Genomic DNA, 19520 nt, shown 5'->3' on the forward strand with positions numbered 1-19520 from the left:
AAAAAAAGTTTGGGTTCTTTTTTTTTTTTTTTTTTTTTTTTTTTTTACTTTTTTTTTTTGGGGGGGGGGGAGGGAGGGATGGGGGAATGGGAGGGAGCTGAGCTCCTTTGCGGTAAACGTGGGGAAGGGGAGGTGGTTTCCTGCCCCCTGCCGTGGCCCCGTAGATCCTTCAGCCATGCAGTGCCCACCAGCAGACCCCAAATCGAACCCCGTGCTCACTCTCCATGCTCTCTCTCCGGGGGTTCCCAGCAGGACAGGCTGTGCAGGGACACTTCTCTGCGGGTGCAGGCTCCAGGCTGCTTTTAATTAACGCTGCTAATTGGTTCCCTGGCCGGGCTGCACCACGTTTCCCCGTGCGGGGTGGGCAAGAGCTTCCTAAAAGGGCTGAAACTCTGCTGATGCAGCGCTATGTGCTGGGGACCCACAGGCAGTTCTGTGCTGAGAGGGGATGCATGGCTCACCCCGGACGGACAGCACGGTGGGCACACAGAGGGGTGCTCGGCACCGCGACCTCAGACGCGCTGCCGGCGTTTCCCTGTTCCCGCTGTCGGCTGCGACTCGGTGGGAAGGGGAGGGGGATTATTTTTCACGGCAATTTCCACCCCAAAACCCCATTTATTTTCCAGCCTTGGTCTTGTCTCAGCTCCCAGTGCAGCCGGGAGCCCGGCGCGTCCCCAGTGTGGGGGGAGCAGAGGCACTGGGGTGCTACAGGTGCTTTGGGAAGAGCTGGAGCGCTGTTGGGTGGCCCGTCTCAGAGCATGCAGGTGGAATCGCCACCGCCGGGCGATGCGGGCAGCGAGCATCCTGTGCCACCTGCTGTAGATAGAACAGCATTTACGGAGCGGCGTCGGGTTTCTATGCCGGCACCGGCTGTGCTCGTCCCAGCGCCGGTGCCCTCGCAGCCTTTCTTTACGCAGGGAAAAGTTGTCCCAGCGCCCACCGGACGCAGTGCCGTGCGGGCAGCGGTGAGCCGCTCTCGGCAGCTCCGGTCATTGTCTTGCAGCGGGCGAGAGAGGAGCCCCGCCGCTGCGCTTCACCCTATCCCATCGCCGCTAATTCGGGCACAAGAGCAGCAGTAACCGCATGTAAAATCCCACTTGGGTCCGAGCCCCGGCTGGGAAGTGCCAGCGGCGCTCCTGGTGCAACGCCGTTCCCTCGGTCGGGCATCAAAAGCTTTCGGAGTGCGCAGGGCTGTGTGCTGGGGACAGCAGTCCCCGCTCCTCCAGGATGGGACTTTTGCAAGAAAACCACCAGAGGATTTTATGGAGGGAAAAAAAAAAAAAAAAAAAAAAAAAAAAAGTGAGATTTTAGGAAACGGCGCTTTGCATCTTATGTACATTTCTAGTATCACTTCCTGTATATTTTTAAGCCGAAATCCTCTTAGCATGCAAAGTAAATAGATTATGATATAGCGAAGGATTAGGAATCCCTGTCTGGTGTCGGATTAATCCCTCACACAGACCATCACTCGCGCTGACAGAATCGTGGCTGCCGTTCAGCACACAGCTCTGCGTTCCACGCTGCCCCTGCCGTCCCTGCGCACCGCCCCACAGCCGGGCTCGGGGCTCTGGGGGAGAACTGCTGGCCGACAGCAAGCACACATCTTTTATTGTGCTCCATACAGGTGTTTTGTTCACAAATCGCTTCAGATTAAAAAAAAAAACCAAAAACGTTTACAGCTCACCTTCCTTTTCAGGACAGAAAAAAACAGTTTTAAGACGATGGTGATGGGATGGAAGGGGGAGAGAGCCCCGGAACCCGCCCTCACGGCCCTAAACCCGGCGATGCCGCAGGGCTCGCTGCCCTCGGCGCGCTGCGAGGGGCCGATTGGGATCGGGGCTCCGATGGAACGGTGCTTAAGAGGCTCCGCGTCTTATTTTAAAGGCAAAATAATGGTTATTCAGCTGAGATGATACAGCGAGATATGAAAATGGAGAGCATTCTTAGCAAAACGCCGCCGACTGTGAAAGGCACAGAGGTATCCTGAGTGGAGATGTTATCTGCCCCTATCTCAATGGAACGGTTCTCGGAGCCTGAAGTGGAAATTCAAATCTGCTTCCGAGCACAGATTGCTAAAATATATAACACAGGAGAAGTTTATGGCTGCACCCAGTGCAACCAGTCCATGCAGTTAGCAGGGAGCTGCAATTAGTCCATTTGTTAATGTCAGTGAGTGGCACGGGAACAATGTCACCAAGATGTAGGCACATGTGGGGCATGGCCATGCTTGCCATCATAGGTCTTCTCCGCCTGGAGCTGTGTCTGGTGGGCTCTCCACAGACGCCACGGAAAGGGTCACACCAGCCCCAGGTGCACGACTTGGAGAGAGTCTCTGCCCCGCGGCCCCTGCAGGGAGAAAATCAGGACAGCATGGATGGGGACCATGCCCTGGTGCTCCCACTGCCACCCGCCCAGGGACCGGGGGCAGCCCTGACCCGGCAGCACGGTGCAGGGCACCGCTCCCCACCTTCTCCCCACTCCCACCCCTCCAGACCTGGCTGGAGGGTGAAACTTTGTATTTTAGTTAACATTTTCATTAAAACATTCCTCCAGCACCTCATGGCTGGGCTAATGTCAGCGGGGAGCCAGCCAGGTTGTCAGAGTGGTGTGGGGATGGCATTTTGCATTCCTAATACGATGCAAATAGCGATGGAGGCAGAACTATGTGCACGTTACCTCCTCCGTCTGCGCTGTGCCGGTGCACAATGGAAAACTGAGCCCTCAGTTTTTGTACAGGACATGACAACGTGCACCGCAAAGAGAGGGCATTTCATAACACGGGCTAGCGTGCCTGCGAAATGCGTGAAATACTTGGAAAGAGCTGCAGCCCAGTGAGTCATTGCTTTCTTTTGGGTTACACAGAGCTACTGGCTCCCCATGATGCAAGCAGAACCAGGTGTGGAGCCGAACACCCAGGGAAATGTCTGCCTGCCCCATCCCAAAGCATTTGTCTCTGCCCACAGGGTGGAAGCAGCCTCTCAGTGCGGAGCAGAGCCACACTTGTTTGGGATCCGAGGCTGCTGGATAGGTCCTCACTTCTCCAGGCTCAGGGGCTTGCATGCCCCAGCTTTGTGACTTGTGCTCTGTCTGAAGAGAAGCGTTCAACTCCCACCAGCTGAGCACTGCAGACCTACCCGCTTGTGTGTTTTTTGCATACGCTCCTTTAGAAAACTTATTTGCAAACCTATCTGGCCTCAGCAATGCAGAGCTGGTGGTGCGGCGTGGGAAGGCTGTGATGTGGCGTTGAGCCCAAAGGGGTGTTTGATGCAAACCAAAGGATGAGGAGCGATCACGGCTGGAGCTCCCTCCTGACATGTGCACCTTTCCCAAAGTAGCAATAAAAGGAGCCATCAACATCTGATGAGAGTGGGGTTTTGCAGCATGGGAATAGGGCTGCACAGGCAGCGGTGGGGCTGATGTCCCTGGAGGCGTTCGAGGAACGTGGAGATGCAGTGCTGAAGGACATGGTCAGTGGGCATGGTGGGGATGGGTTGAGGTTGGACTTGCTGATTATAGTAGTTGTTTCCAACCTTAGCAATTCTATGAACAGGGAGCTGATATCGCAGCAGTCACCATGAGCAGCTCATGGGGCTTTGTGTGTCAATGGGGTGGTCCCAATGCTCAGCCTCCTCAGGTCTATTTCCATTAGGCTCCAGGAGCAGAAAACAGAAGAAAACTCATCAAGAGGTTGGCAGCCTGCTCCCCAGGGCCTCCACTTGTTCTGCCAAGAGTGCCCTGGTAGCCAACAGAAGTAGGGAAAGAGTTGGAGGGGATACCACCCCAGCCCCAGGGTCTCCTGATTTTAAACACCTGGCTTTGCAGGCTGAGGCTGCCTGATCCCAGACCAAGACATGGTTCCTGTTTGGCCCCATAGGCAGTGCTCCTTTTGACTGGAAAGGCCTTCCAGTCTCCCTCAGATAGCATTGTGCAAAACCTTTCTGGCTGACAGCGATTCAGCTGCGTAACAGCATATTACAATAGTTACTTTGCAGTCACCAGGCACTTTGCCTTCAGCACCTCCAGTTCCTGTAAGTAAGCAAGATTCACCTCCATTCACCTCCAACATGGAAGCAACAAAGCAGCTGAGATCCATGTTTTCCAGAGATACTGAGGCTGGTAAGCAGGGTGGCTTGGCTCTGAGGCTGGGTGCTGCTCCACAGAGGCTCTGACCTAAATAGCTTGCTCAAGATGCTCAGCATGTGGAGTAACGCACGCAGGGAGGGACCTCTGGGATCACCTGGCCCAGCTCCATGCTCAGAGCAAGGAGACGGGGGCCAAACACAAACTGCAAGCTGGGACTGCCCTCACCCATCACCTCACGTGTGCCCCTGCACGATCATGCCTCTGAGCTGGGCGCTGGAGGGCCATGGCTTTCCTCAAGGAAATCAATCCCATCTGACTGCTCGAGCACCAGGCAGGCTGGCAGCCTTGGACACAGGAAGCTTTCTCATAGCCAAGAGCGCGGCGGGCGAGGAGGATTGGGCCCACATCAGGTGCATTTCTCACTGGAGACTCCAGGCTTTTTGTGCTGGGTCACTTCAGCATTTTCACCAATGCAGAGGAGCAAACAACACATCCTCCCCCTCATGGTCACACAGATCGTCCTGCAGCACTGACTGTGCAAGGGCTGGGCCTTGGTGTGCTCCCCTCAGCGGCACTGAGACCGGCACAGTGAGGGCTCCCTCTGAGGCAATGCATAGGCTGTGGTGGTAAAGGGATGGGGAGCAGGAGGGTGCAGGCCTCAGGACCTTGGGGACACAGAGACTTGGGGATGGATGCTCTGGTACGGCTCTGTGAGGGGCAACACAAAATGGCAGTGCAGATCTGGCCCTGAAATGCCAAGTCCAGCACCCTGCCAGGAACCAGAGCTACTGCTGAGCACAGATTTGGGGTGAGCATTGGATGGGCAGAATGAACGGCAGCGCTCAGGGTGGGTAACAAACAGGAGGGTACAGGGGGCCAGAGTGTGCATCAGCCTCCAGAACACAGGTTTCCAAGCACCATCACAGGTCACGACAACCTAGCAGCACTGAGCTAACATCACGTGGATGGCTCTTCTGCCCCACACCAGAGCACACAAAGGGCTCCTTCACCCTCAGCACATCTCGCCTACCCACAGCCCCAACTGCTCACAGCTGCTGTCTTTGAGCTCATTTACACAACACAAGGTCTTTTTCTTGCTGTTCCTCCCTCAACACAACCTGTTCATCTACACAACCATGGTGACAATCCAACTAACTTTTGGATTGATTAATTGCTCACGTGGGGTGAGGAGCATCCTCCGCCCAGCTCAGGAAGAACACAGAGCCAACTAATGTCCCCAGCCCATTCCTGCAACCCCACCTCACTCCATATTGCATCCTCAGGCCACCAGAGGGGACAGCCCACCACCTTGGTCCCAACACAGTGAACTCCATCACCCGCTGCCAGCCAACCCCATCCTCCACCCGGCCTGAATGCTACAGAGGTGGGGCAGGCATGTGTTCTCCAGCACTTCAGGACTGGTAGAACAGCTCTTAGAGCACGATTTCACTTGGCACAGCTTTGCAGTGAAAGAAAGAAAGAAGTGCCATCCTGCTTCGCTGGAAGGTTGAAGCGTTCCTTTTTTTTTTTTTTTTTTGATCTGTTTGTACCATGGCCAAACACTGAGTACTTCAGACTCAAAAATAAGAGCTTCAACAAGAACTGTAATCAGGAGGAAGCTAAAATAAAGAAAGCCTTCTGCCTCTACCCATGCTGCTGCCACGCAGATTGTATTTTATGTATTTTTTCCCCCTGTAAACTAGAACTGGAGGAGCACTTCAGTGCAGCACGCTGCTGACTCATCAGGCGATGTATGTGCTCTATTGGCACCAACACCGAGCCACCCAAGCTGGCACCAGCCCAGGCCCTTACACACAATGGGTGGCTGCTATGCTTGGGATGGGGCACAGTCCTGTTCCCCCCCCCAGCTTGTGCAGCTCCTGGCCATGGAACAAGCACCCACACTGCCACAGGGGAGAAGGACTGAGGCTGGTTGGAGGAGAAGAGCTAGGCCATCTTTTTTTGGCAGCACCTTGCAGTTAAATCAGCTTCAAGTGATCATGAAAACCCAGGATAGGATTTCACTCCTCTCTACAGCAGTCTTGCTGCTTGAAAGCACGAATGCAAGTGCCAGCTAACTCACTGAGATGAACGTGGGTTGAGGACAGTAAGGGCTTTCTTGTGTTCTATTCAGCAGCCAGTAGATGATGACCATTTTTGACTGCCACACGCTCAATCCAACACAGCCCTGTCCTGACCATGCAGTACGCAGAGCCCTCCTACCGATCCCAGCAAGAGCCTGCAGGCAGGCAGCTTGCAGGAGCAGGCTTGGGGAGTTTCAGGAAGTTGCAAAAATAAGAGTAAATAACAACAAGCAGGAATTAAAAATAAATAAATCAGATGTGCATTACCTGTTCTGAAGGAACTGCTCTCAAATTTCCTTTAAAAAAAAAAACAAAAAAAAAAAACCAACAACACAGAAGATCACCATGTTATTTACATTCCATTGAACTCGTTGAAAAACCCAAATAAACAAGGGCACGGCATTAGGTAACTCTTTCACTTTTTTGATAGGACACAGCTATTTTATATCCTGTTATTCAATGGCTCAATTAAAATATTTAATACATCACTCCTGCAGGTTCATACATGTAGGACACATATATTCCTTGAAACTCTACGCCACGTTAAAGCAACAGTGATTTGTGCACACAGGGCAAATTGGAGACACAGGGCAGCAATGGGATCAGGTTCTCACGTTGTGCCCGCTCCATGGGTGCTGCTGGCAGTGGGATGCTCACAGTGCACTGCTTGGGCTTGGGGAGCTGTGGGGTGCCTTGTGAGGGCTGTGCTGTTGGAGGTGCTGGGGGTGAGGCTTCAAGTTACGGCTTGAGCAGAATTACCAGCTGCATACGTCAGAGAGAAGTCCCGCTGCAGGCAATCAGTGCCTCGCTTGGTGCCAGCTGGGGTGGCCTCTTGTCTCTCCAGGCAGGGCATTCTGGCTGAGGGGAGGGAGTCTAGAGGAAGGTAGGGGACTGGCTCCCTTCTTACAGCCCCATTGTACAGGCAATGGACACCCGGCAAGACAGAGGGCAAAAAAATCCCTTCTCCCTGCCCAGTTGAGATTGCAGGATGACTCTCACTGTAGTGTTCTGCTGGAGCACTACTCCATTACACTGCTAGGCTACTTTGGATCTGGCCTTGGAGGAGCAGGACAGCTATATGCATTTGCTGCAGAACTCCTGCAGAAGCAGTGTGAACTGCTGCTTTGCTAACTTAAAGCTGCTGGGAGACCTGGCCATTGCACACCCAGAGCAACACCAGAACTAACAGACACCTTGCTTGTCTTCTGACTGTGTCAAATCTGGAACAGCACTGCAGGATCAGTAGCTTCACAAGACCAGGAGACTGACTTCTGACCTGAGAGCAGGCACCAGGAGCTCTAGCTGGCACCTGCTGCAGAAGTCCCTCTTCCTGCTGTGCAAAAGAAGCTCAAGGCTTATTTAATTCCTAAACCCAACTCTTTGTCCAGATACTAATCACTGTTACTTTTCCATCTCCATACTGCTGCATACACTCAGAAGCAACCTGGCTGCTTACCTTCCTGGTGCTCAGAAGAGGATTTCTCCATCAGGGAGGTGACACCTGCTCCAGGCTCCCCATCACTATCCTCCACCAGTCCACAGCAAGTGGATCTTAAAAAGAAAGCAGATGTGATAGGAGTGGAGGGAGCAAAGGAGGTATTGCAGAGCAGGTCTTATCAAAGCATACAAGATAACTAATGGGCAGATGGGGCCAGGCTCTTTTCAGCAGCAACCAGAGACAGGACAAGGGACAACAGGCACAAACTGAAAAAGTTTGGTTTTCCCAATGCCTTTTTTCCCCCTCTGTACAATCAAGAAATACACAGTTAGTAGAGTAGTGTGGTTAGGATGATACTTCACAGATTTTATAATTAGAAAGACTATGGTGATGGAAAGAGATAATAAAAATAAATGAAATGCTCACCCATATCCCAGACACAGCAAAAAATACTCCAAAGGAAACAATCTCCAGAAAGAGATTCTTCCCCAGTGGCAGTCAGCCCTTAAATGGGGTCTAGGAGAGGTGTAGCCAGGCTCCACACCCCTTCTGGTCACACAGAATTGCCTTCACCTGTGCTCCCAGGGCTGACTCAGTGCTTTTCCCAGGTGATCAATCAGTGGTTCAGGCCATGATTCAACAGTTCCCATACACCCTCCTACCAGTGGAGAGATGGCTATGCAAGCAGCTGGGCATCTGCCATGCAACTAAAAGCAATGCTCCTCATCTGCTTTCCCAAGCCACGCTTAAGCTGCAGTAATGCAACTACAGGTTGTACTAAGCTTTATTGGTTCAGCAAAAGAAACTAAGAAACTTCATTGGAGACCAGATTATGCTGGTTGCAGAAATAAAGAGATTCTTCTGCTCTTTGACCCCACTATCTGCTCTGTAGTACCTTGATCAGCTTTCTTACATGCAGCCTTGGATTCTGCTGAGACCTGTAAATTGCTTTTTTGGCTGCCAAATTGCCATAACCCTTCTATTTTTATGTTTTAAAAGAGCTTAAAACCATCCATCCTCTTTGGACATGTCTTTAAAATTGACCAATACTGGGAGGATTTCATGTATATCCGAAGGCTTAGAAGAAGATGTTACTTTTACCCGGCTTCCAGTTTTACTGTCAACAGACATGAAAAGCCCAGCGGGGATAAAAGGAACTTAACCAGTTCTGTCTAATGCATATAAATCTACCTAAGAGCTCAAGGCACTGGAAATACTCAGTGCGCTGCATTTATCTGAGCCTAAGACAGTGAAGTGGGTCTTCAGCCCATGTGCCACATGTCCCATCCAGATGCCAAGTTAATATGAATTAGGAGACCGAGATGAATAAACAAGGTCAGCCCAGGCTGGGCCAAATTGAATCAATGCAAAATAATTGTCAGTATTTTCTGTCAGCGACGGTGGTTTATCTTGGCTCGGGATTCTCGGCGCTGTAGGTTATAGAATGTTTTCAGTGGAAGAGTTGGCAGACATTGTATTGATTTTTCTTTGTTTTGTGAATGCTGGAAAAATTTCCATTAAGTCTATGTGGTGCTCATGTGACGAAGCCAAATTTCTTTTTCAAAACTTTTCGTGCTTCAAGTGAGCTAATGTGGCCATATAGCACTCTAATTTCATCAAGAGGACCTTTGTCTGGAATCAAGAGGCTGTGCAGTGCACCTCAATGCATCTTGAGCATGTATTGGCTAATAAGAGTTAATTTTGAATCGTCAAGGTGCTGTGCACGTGCTAATTAATTTGCCTGACGTACTGCGTCTGTTTGCTCCTGCCACCTTCCTGATGCACATGAAGCTCCCGTTGCCTTCACTGGGGCTGAGCAGGGTTGAAGGATGAGTTCTCTGGTTCTTTCTATGCTGATTCCACTGCCAATGTATATGGATAGGAAAGACTGGTCAGGTGATCTGCTCTTAATGCTTCAAGAGGTGTGACTGGTTTACAGTTCAAAATACACAAGCATGCCTCTGAGCTCCGCATAGCAACTTCGTAGAGGAGTAGAAATACATCTGTTCTTCAGTACATGAAAAGAGACAGGAAAGGGATAAAAAAAGACTGAGATCTTGTAAAAATATCGGATCTTACAAAAACTGCCCTTATTTACAGGCAGCACAAGAGTTATGCTGGTCAGAGCATCTCCACAAACAGAAAAACAAATAGGGAAAAAAAATGAATAATGAGAGAGAACAAGAACTGCTGGGCTGTAGCCTATCTGCCGTTTGGAAGGGCAGAATGACAGTGGTCAACACCTAAGTCAGAGATGAGACTTGTAAAACATTCCCTGTTCTGTGGTACAGTGCAAGAAACCACACAGCAAATAAACTGCCCTGCCTGGAGCACTGCCCAGCACTTTTCACAGCCACAGCTCTGTGCACACTGTTTGGAAGGTTGATTACATGTCAGCACTGCCATCACGCGCTACTTCCATAAAACACTGCAGAGTTACTCCAGTTTTCTTTGCCATCTGTAATACTCATTTTAGCCCCAAACGAAATTTTCTGCTTTTTGGCTGTTAGGGCAAAACAAGCAGCTGGAGTTCACCCACAATAGGTTCTCAGGGAAATATATCTTCAAGACTATTTTAGGATCTATCTGTTTGGTCCTGGTCACAGGCTCTGCCCTTCCTCGCTAGGCAGAGCCAGAAAGGAGATGGTGGTGTTAAGAGTTAATTGATTTGTTAATTATGCAGCCTGAAAACTGCACTTCTGTTACACATATGCTCCCTGAGGGACATCAGTAGCAGGTTTATTAAGCTAAGCTCTGTCTTCAGAGCTTGCCTGGGGCCTTTGCCTAGATGCAATTCATGAGATACATCTCAGCTGTTCCAAAACAGAAGGATGGTCTGTGTTTAAATACAGGAGACGCAGTTGAGGTATGCGCTGAATATGATCTTCCAGAACCTTGGGTGAGATAGAAATTCGGGACCATTTCTGGGTCTGATGGGTGGTGATGTTTGGCAGTGACACAAGCCAATGATTTTGGGATGCAACTAGCTGGTCCAAAGACATAGAGCCAAAGCAGACGAATAAAAGACTCTGGGAAAGAACAATGAGCAGCCATTGAGTGCTGTGCTTGCTAAAGACTGACAAAGTCCCACTGTGGTGTCTTGCAGAGGTATAGGGGGCTCTCCTCGCCAAAGGCAGCACAGCCTGGTAACTTTGCTGTGTACATCTGAATTTATGCAGGCCAAGTGTATGTGAGCACGTACATGTGCATGTGAGCATGTACTGATTTTGTGAAACTTCTGATTTACTTGCACAGATAAGGCTGTGGGGATTTAATGATGCCAAATATTGATGCTCAACTTGCAAAGAACATTAGGAAGTTGGATGCTAGGTTGGAAAGGGCCTCTGAAGGCCATCTGGTCCCATTCGCTTCTCACAGCAGGTTCAGCTGTTAAGTCAGATCCAGCTTCAAGGCTGTGGTGCATGACCCAGCAGGGACCTGTGGCACTGGTGAACACTGGGCAGCTCACAACGAGAGCAGCAATACCTCCCCTTGTGCTAAGCTTGGGGCAACCCTCCTGAGCACAGAGCTGAGCTCATCACCGCAACCACAAGCGACATTTGCTGTATGATGTCATGGTATGCCAATGTGCAGGGGAACAAAGCAAACAAAAGCTATAGGCTAATGTTGCTCCTCAGACTGCAAATCAAGACCTTCGTGACAATGTCTCATGGATTTCAGTGATGCTGAGGAGGCAAATCAACAAGGTGCCTGCAATAATACACACAAAGCAGGGCTTGGCCAGGACAGGAGGCTGTATGATGCCTGGGGTTGGGAACAGAAAGGAATTGTAGTAAATCTATTACTAAAAAGGAGTTTTCTTCTCTTCTTTTTGTCTCGAAAGACTTCAGAAGCAAATAGGAAATGATTCAGGCTGTACATTTATCTCACTGGTGAGCAGAATACATAAACACCAAAAACTAGCATTAAACAGCGTGAGGAATTGTGTAAGTCAATAACAAAACAAAAAAATGGCCAAGCTAATGAACAATGGAGGGCCTTTGAAGGGGGGAGGATGTGTCCTGGTTATTGATTTTGAAACTGCAGGTAGTGGTTGGAGGCTGTGGAGAAGTGGACAGTGAAAATGTCAGATATGCATTTATGATGTGGGAAACTGGTTAGAATAACAATGTTGCTGTGCTCTTCCTAAAATGCTCAGCTGCAAGGCACTCTGCATCTGCCATTCCATGCACTTTGCAGTATTTTAAGGTGTTACTGTTGCCATGTTTCAGGTGAATTCCCAGAGGCAACAGAAAGCATGTAAGTTCTAATTTCGGGTTCCTATGTTGAGCCAATTTAAAGACTTCCTAAAATGCTGCTTAACCATCTACCCATCACAGAGCAGGATGTTTCCTGATGCCTCAGATTAGGCAGCAAAGTCTCCAGTAATGCTGGAGTATCCTGGCCAGAGAGATGAGCCGTAAATGTGACTGTGGCCCACACAGAATGTGCTCAGCACGATTATATGCAACCAGGATGACTCACCAATGTGGAAGTTCAATGCTGTACTCACGCTAAATTTACTAACAATGTTTTTACATACAGTAAGGACAGAAAATATACTCACTATAAACAAATAACTATTTCTTTCTTATCAGGGAAAACAGGAGAAACAAACTATTTTTTGATCTCTATGAAGAACTGTTTCATTCCCATTTCCAGTAGGTTGCACAGGTAGGCATCCAGATGGGTCCTGAATATCTCCATAGAAGAAGACTTCACAACCTCTCTGGGCAGCCTGTCCCAGTGCTCAGTCACCCTTACTGTAAAGAAGTTCTTCCATGTTAGTATGGAACTTCCTATGTTCACGTTTTAGACCATTATCCTTTGTCTTCACACACTTCCAAGAAGAGGCTGTCCTCATCCATTTGCCTCCCACCTCCCTTTAGATACGTTAGTTAGCATGCTAGTTTCTCTCACAGTGAACAAGTTCCAGGTTTTATTCAACTTCGGCAGAAGCGTGCTCTCTTAACATCATCCTGGGGATTTTGATCCCAGAGCTGGTGATGAGCTTACAGGCTCCAGAAAAGATCACACTGGATGTTTAGAAGAGCTGCTCACACCCCACCTACCAAGCACAGCATTTCCATTGCTGCATTTCTCTCTTCTGCACATTTACTGAAGCAGGCCCCCATCTACCCAAGTGTTTTAATTCAAAAGTGGTTGTGATGGTGCAAGACAAGTGGAGCCAGCAGGAACAAGCACAGCAGCTCAGCTCACCTGTGGGAAGAGGCCAGCATAGCCGGGCTGGCTGTGGGCACGTCGTGCTCAGTTTGGTGCTCTGGGACCTGACCACCAAAGGCCTCGTGCGATGTATCCTCTTCATCTGCACGCCCCAGGAGTTCTGCAAGACCAAGCAAGTTATGGGATCAGGCTGGCTCAATGGAAAAGCAAACTGCCAGCTGTTTGTCATGTGTTGCAGAAAACCACATGCTTATGTACCTTTCACTCTTGACTTCTTTCCCTGAAAAAGAGACCATGTAGCTAACCACCACCAGCAGCTGCCATAAGGATCCAAGTACAAAGGGATGGAACGGGACCCCCATGCTTGTGTAACTTAGGATCATTGGGTCATTAAGGTTGGAAAGACCTCTAAGATCATCCAGTCCAACTGTCAGCTCATCCCCACCGTGCCCACTAACCATGTCCACACCATCACATTTCCTGAATTATTCTTATCTTTGTTCCAAAAATATTTTAGTCAGTGATCAAGTCCCGAAGCCTTCAGGTGAAGGACATGAAGGATGGGCTTTCTATTCCCAAATTCCAGACTGAGCCCTTTGGGGAGGGGAATTGCTTCAAAATACAAAAGAACTTGGAAATACAGAGCAGGAACTGTATATTCAAGGTGTGACACTTAAAATAAATAAATAGCGTAATCAAGCCGCAGGCTGGCAGAATTTGGATTAAGGAAAAATGCTGTTACAGATACAGACATTCAAAGATTTTTTTCTCGAAATCATAAGACCTTTTTGCATTTATTTATTTTTTCCTTTTTTTAATCCTGTTTTTCTGCCCTTGTTCTCTGCCTTCCTGGATCCTGTATAAGCTAATCTGTGTGATACCCATGGCAACACCATGGGCAGTGCAGAGAACATAATGCTCCTGTGAGCATTGCTATACTGCTACTTTACATTTTGACCAGGGACTCAGGATGCTCACCAGATTAGGAGGGCAAAGCTACTTGTAAGCATTTCTGCATCTCTCAGTCCTAAAAAATGAATGCTGTCAGATTGCTGCAGACTATTCCTACACTCCATGCTACTCAGATACTATTAACGTCTGCGATGTGCAGGAGGGTGATGTATAGCAGCTGACTGGGCTTCCTAAAGTATCCCATCTTTTTGGAGCTGCCCTTTCCCAAGGAGGGAATAATGTAGAGAATCACTGCCAGCAGCCAACTCAGTCAGGGGCCACACCTCCAAGCATGCACACAACACTGCGATAAATAAATAATAGACTTGCCTTGAATAATAAACCAGCTTTGGTGCATTTTTTCCTTTATCTTGAATAAAAAATACAAAGAGAAAAAAAAAAAAAAAAAAAAAAAAAAAAAAAAAAAAAAAAAAAGGAGGGAAGAAACACAAGCAATGCTCAATGTCTAGGAAGCTCTAGGCAAGTGAAGCGGGTTCCTCTGAAGGTCTCTTGTTGAGGCCTGTGTGGTGAGCAGTCATGAGAAGAAGGGAAACAATGACAGCAACCTAAAAGGCACAGGAAAAGCTGCTTTTGGTGTGTGTTAAGAGCTCTGGGAAGTGGTTTACACAGCATTCCTGCTGCTGTATGCTCAGACAAAATCCAGCAGTGCTCTCGCAGGATGGGTGTTGACACCCTTTGCTTGGGAATACGGTTCTCACTGCCACATTCTGCCTGTTCATTAAGTGCTTGGAAACCTCAAACCCTCCAGCTTTCTAAATGTTAAGGCTAAACCATGCAGGCTGAGTCAAACTGGTGTCATTCATCTCTTTTTTCATTTCTTTTCACCAACACCTGATTTCCAGAGCTTCCCATTACTCCAAGGAGCAATGGCATTTTCACAGAATCACAGAATCACAGAATTGGAGGGGTTGGAAAGGACCTCCAGAGATCATCGAGTCCAACCCCCAATTTGGTAAAAGCCTGAGAAATCCCAGGAGAGGAGAGGGTACTGAGAACCGAAATAAGATTTGGTCAGCTTTGACCTCTTCCCATCGTCGTGTTGCCTCACATGTTCTCTTCCCTGCTCAGAACCCTGACTGGGGATGAGAGCAGTTCTCACCTATGCAGAATACAAATGGATTGCTTTGCTTTTTCATATCTCAGTTCAATAGCTGAGACTGAAGTCAGGCTGCTAACACTGAGCCTGTCCTGTCTGGGTGTACAGCTGTGGTGTTGCAGTGTGATATTAGATACGATCAGATGCCACACATGGTTCAGAGCCACAAAACCTGAAGTGAGTGCCCTACAGTAGACACACATGCTTTTGCTGTGGGACACTGGCCCATTTTCCCTGTGAGAAGGAGATTTGAACCTTGAGAGTTGGTATCTCGGCTAGCATTGTTTCTTCAGTAAAGTTATTTATCAGATGCAATAATATGAATTAAAGCATGCTGGAAATGTTTATCTACTAAATCCCAGTTGTCACAAATAGTGTCAGGATAATGTTGTACCCGCACAGCCATACAATGTGCATTCTGCATTTCCTCAATTTGCTGATGGCTGCTCTTAATCCACCTATAGCACCAGGCAGAAAGAGCCCAGGATATTTCTTCAGAAGACCCCTGAAATTTCTCCTATGCTTTATGGAGCAGGATGCACTCCAAACACAACACACAGGTTCTGAGACCTCAGCCCTCTCTGCATCGCTATTTAACTGTGTCTATCCTCCATTGGATCAGTGTCTGCAAATCAGAGGCTGTTTCCATTCTCCAGCCTCCTCCACTGGGCTTTCAGGGATAAAAAAGAAAAAAACATCTGAAAGCATGCAATCACACAGCAAAACGAAAACCTTCTTTGAATATTGTTTGCAAACCCGACAGCTCTACTTAACAGAAGCCATTACATTATTTACAAAGTAGCAGCTGCTCTTGTAAAAATCCAGCCTTTTTGGCATGAGAAATAAACTAGCTGATAAGTGAATGATAAGCCATTTGACTTCTCCGTTGTGTGCTCGGCATGGTATGCAGAGCCAATTCTGTACAATCTGATGTTTACAGAGCAATCCTAATGCACGACCTCCTTAGGCAACAGGGACACAAGGAACCTTTAAAACGCTGAAGCAAGCATTTAATCCGAACTCTTCATGCTGATCTTTGAAAAATTCAATAAGTTCAAAAAATGTAACTCCTGCTAAAGATAAAATATCAGGTTTTTGCTTCAGGAGTTGCAAATATATACCAATGAACTCCCAGTGAACCATGCAGACTTCAGGCACGCTGCTCCTCTTGGTGAAGAACTGAGTATATCACAGCATTGTTTTGGAATGAAACAAATCAAAGGTGCAAAGGAATACAGATGGTTAGGTAGAGGGAGTGCTGTAAACACCACAGAAACAGCCTCAACAAGCACACCTTTTTATTGAGGCAGTTCAACAAAACTCCCTTTTTACTTGAGCAGCTTCTTCCACGTTAATAAATACCCATCTCCAGGTATTATGTGAGCCACTCTCTATTTTGTTATTATAATTTTGACATGCTGGAATTAATCTCTCATGCTGAGTTAGACATTCTAAGGGAAGTAAGTGCAGCAAGAGGTGCCACTCAACCTACATGGAAGCGCTTCTACAGCCAATGGGTTATGTCTCCACACACCAAATCAGAGGGAACATCACTACCGACAGGAACAGGGCAGCTCTCTTTCTTTTGGGAACAACTGTTTTCCCAACACCGTCTTTCTAAATTAAACAGAGTCCATTAAAATCATTTAGTTTCCTGCAGGGAAACCACTTCAGAGCAGCCAGCTTTGTTGAGGGGTGTTGGGAATACAAACTCTGCTTCTTCTGTTCTGGTTTTCTATGGCTTCTTATTTCAGATTACATTATTTTGTTAATTCCCAGAGCTGCCATGCCTTCATTTGACAAACATTACTTGTTGAAATACTGTTTTTACAGTACTTTCAGAACCTATTGAGAACAGCTGTTGCTGCTGAGAGCTGGAAAAGGCACATTCAATCAGAATATCTCCCGTTTGTGCTGTAATTTAACAATTTGATACTTGAGAAGATAAGGTACTTCAATCACTACTAAGCAGCAACAACTCTTAGCACGAGCACAACATGTCATTATTTCACTGATTGGATATTAGGCACATTAGCAGCAGCAAAATGGCTTTGGTGGGTGTGCCAGGATGAGGAATAATTGAAATAAAAGCGATGTGATACTAAAAAAAGCAGTTAACATTCAAAAACAACTCTTTCTTTTTGAGTAGGGCAGACAGACTATGGCACCTAGCAGCCTTCCGCAGCTTGCAAGTGAAACCTGGCTTTAAGTTTTCTTTGCATGGAAATGCCAAGTCCTTGCTAGCTCCGGCAGAGATTTCAATCTTGACTACTCATTTGCTCTGCTAGAATTATACACAAGATTAAGCTAACCACTATACAGGCTGAACAGATCGTTTTATATCTCCCTGGAGCCTAGGTAATCAGGTTCCTCAGAAATTATGCTAGCAGTGCCAATAGTACTTAATTTAAAGAAAAAGGTGTGTCTTACAGGAACGATCCAGAAGTGGTAGCACCAAGCTGTGATGGGTCGCCAGCAGAAAACCTGAACAGCCAAGGATTTGCTTTTGACTCCAGGCCCTCTCCACCCAAAGGCTTGACTGGTGTCTCAGCAATGGAGAGCTCGTGTCTCCAGATGTTATCAGGTTGCTCAAACTGTGCGAAGTTTGCCTATATTCTTGGCAGCAGGGAGCAGCTCTCCTCTCGACTGCCAGTGTATGAGAAGGAGTCGCAGTGCCGAGAAGGAACCGGAGTGCCAAGGCTCAGCCTGGCCGCCCAGGGCTGCTTATGTTGAGCAATTAGAGCAGGTGCAGGAGGGAGGATGCTCCAGGTGACTAGGCATTTTCTTTGGTCGGTAAGTGGCACTTCAGATCTTTTTTTATCCTATTTTACATGACTATCTAGTTCCAGAGTAAGGCTGTGCTAGTGAGCACTGATGTTCCCACTATCTGGTGCATGCTCTGGAGCATTTCAGCAAAAGCACTCTGGGAAGATTTGATCTTTCTTCTGTGGTGCTCCAGAGATGCCACAGAGGCCCAATGGCCTCCAGCACTGCAAGGTCCAGCCCAGAGCATCTGAGCAAGTGCTGCTGAGCAGTGTGTTCCTTTCCTGCTCACCCTGACACTGCATGCTGGGCACACCCTCTGCCTGGCACCTCCAGTCCAGGGACCCAGCTGCTCACTGCCACCTCCTGCCCCGCAGGCAGAGAGCAGAGAGGGGTGATACGCCAGCCAGGGCAGAGGAAAACCATTCTGGGGAGTTAATTGAGACAGAGAGACATCTGCGAGCACAAGACACGGGATAGAAGCCTGCAAACAAACACTGCCAGCTGGAAATTGGCCAAACTGATAAAGGGGAAAAGAAATTGAGGGTTAAATGTTTTGAATGCTGAAGGCTTGGAATTCAAAGTGGAGCTCTAGGAGCCTCCGAGCCACCACATCCATTCAAAGAGGCTGCAGGCAGACACAAGCCTTCTGCAGGACAGCTTTATCATCCCACACAGAGCTTCCAAAATGGCTTGGATGAATGGTTGAGGGATATCTCATGGTAGCTGGGAGTGCTTGTGCAAAGGAAGATGATGCCCAGGGGTGAGCTGCTGTGGAGGGCAGGAGCTGCTTTCCAAGGAAAATGGGAAGGGAACTGCATCTACCCATATGAGGCTGGAAGTATGACGTAGCTGTGGATGTCTTCCCTTTGCTTGACAGAAAAAAAAAAAAACTGTTCCCCTAGACAGGAGGGAAGAGAAGCTGTAGCATCAGCTCCCACACCTGATGGTAAGCCTGTTTTCACCAGGTCTATACAGACTGAGGGATTGCAACCAGTACCATCCCCTAGGTGCTACTCAACAAGATCATCTCAGTCTTCATACAGGCTTTTTTCAGCTGGCTGAGGTCAGATCCCTTTACAGCAGAAGCTGCACTATCAGCCCACCCTACAGCAGGTACGAGAGCAGTGTAAGGACAGCAGGGCTTGACCATGGCACACTAATATGGCTCCTGGTGCAGGAATATATTTGCAGGTGGAAATGTCTCAGTTGTACTTAGTTGTATTATCAAAACTTCTGGAGCAGGTGCATGACTTTGCCATAGCGCTGGAGCAAGGCTAGAGTTCAAGAGTTAGCTAATTGTATCTCTCTCAAAAAGGAATTGCCTCAGACCAGTTAATTTGTCAAGATAACGAATTGCAGCAATTCTCCTCTTTTGGAGCTGGGCCACTAACACTGATCTGAACTGTATTTAAACTCTTGATGACAGAGACTGAAAGAGATATTGCAATACTGGAGGTACAGGTTCCCAAAACAAAACTGCATGTACAGCTGGTGCTGAGAGGCAGCGAGGGCATGCGAGTACACATCCTGCATATCCCTGAGATATGAAGAAATTCCTCGGGGCACTGACTCTGGTACCTGGGCAGGCAGAGTTCATCTTGAATCTCTGGGAGTGATTGAGGTCCAAAGAGGATAACATAGTACCCATGGAGTCATTATTGCTATAGGAGATAACTCGAGCAGAATTTTTAACTTCCCCAAAAAAGAAACAAACCCTAGAGTGCTGATTTGAAGTTACTGCCACAGCTTTCTGGTAGCTGCAGCAGGACCCTTTGTGGGCCTGATGCTGTGATTCCCATGGCACTGTATTCTGGCAAGACCCAGGTCGCTCCTGCATTTTCTTTTTGTTTTTCTCTTTTCCTCTCCTCTCCTCTCCTCTCCTCTCCTCTCCTCTCCT

At 48.1% G+C, this 19520-nt stretch overlaps 1 protein-coding gene across 1 annotated transcript in view; it reads right to left on the minus strand.

The window, feature by feature from the left end:
* Nucleotides 1-1582: 1582 nt before the first annotated feature.
* The window catches only part of LOC122182159 (WD repeat containing planar cell polarity effector), a gene marked incomplete at its 5' end in the record, with an annotated part of 134427 nt that continues 116489 nt past the window's right edge, over nucleotides 1583-19520 (minus strand). Inside the window, 4 exons of the mRNA XM_042875218.1 lie at nucleotides 1583-2346; nucleotides 6435-6463; nucleotides 7624-7718; nucleotides 12826-12949. Coding sequence (XP_042731152.1) covers nucleotides 2296-2346; nucleotides 6435-6463; nucleotides 7624-7718; nucleotides 12826-12949 — 299 coding nt within the window. The remainder of the gene's footprint in view (nucleotides 2347-6434; nucleotides 6464-7623; nucleotides 7719-12825; nucleotides 12950-19520) is intronic.

Source organism: Lagopus leucura, unplaced genomic scaffold, assembly GCF_019238085.1.
Source record: "Lagopus leucura isolate 7727_CA_CO unplaced genomic scaffold, USGS_WTPT01 Super-Scaffold_73, whole genome shotgun sequence".
Lineage (NCBI taxonomy): Eukaryota > Metazoa > Chordata > Aves > Galliformes > Phasianidae > Lagopus > Lagopus leucura.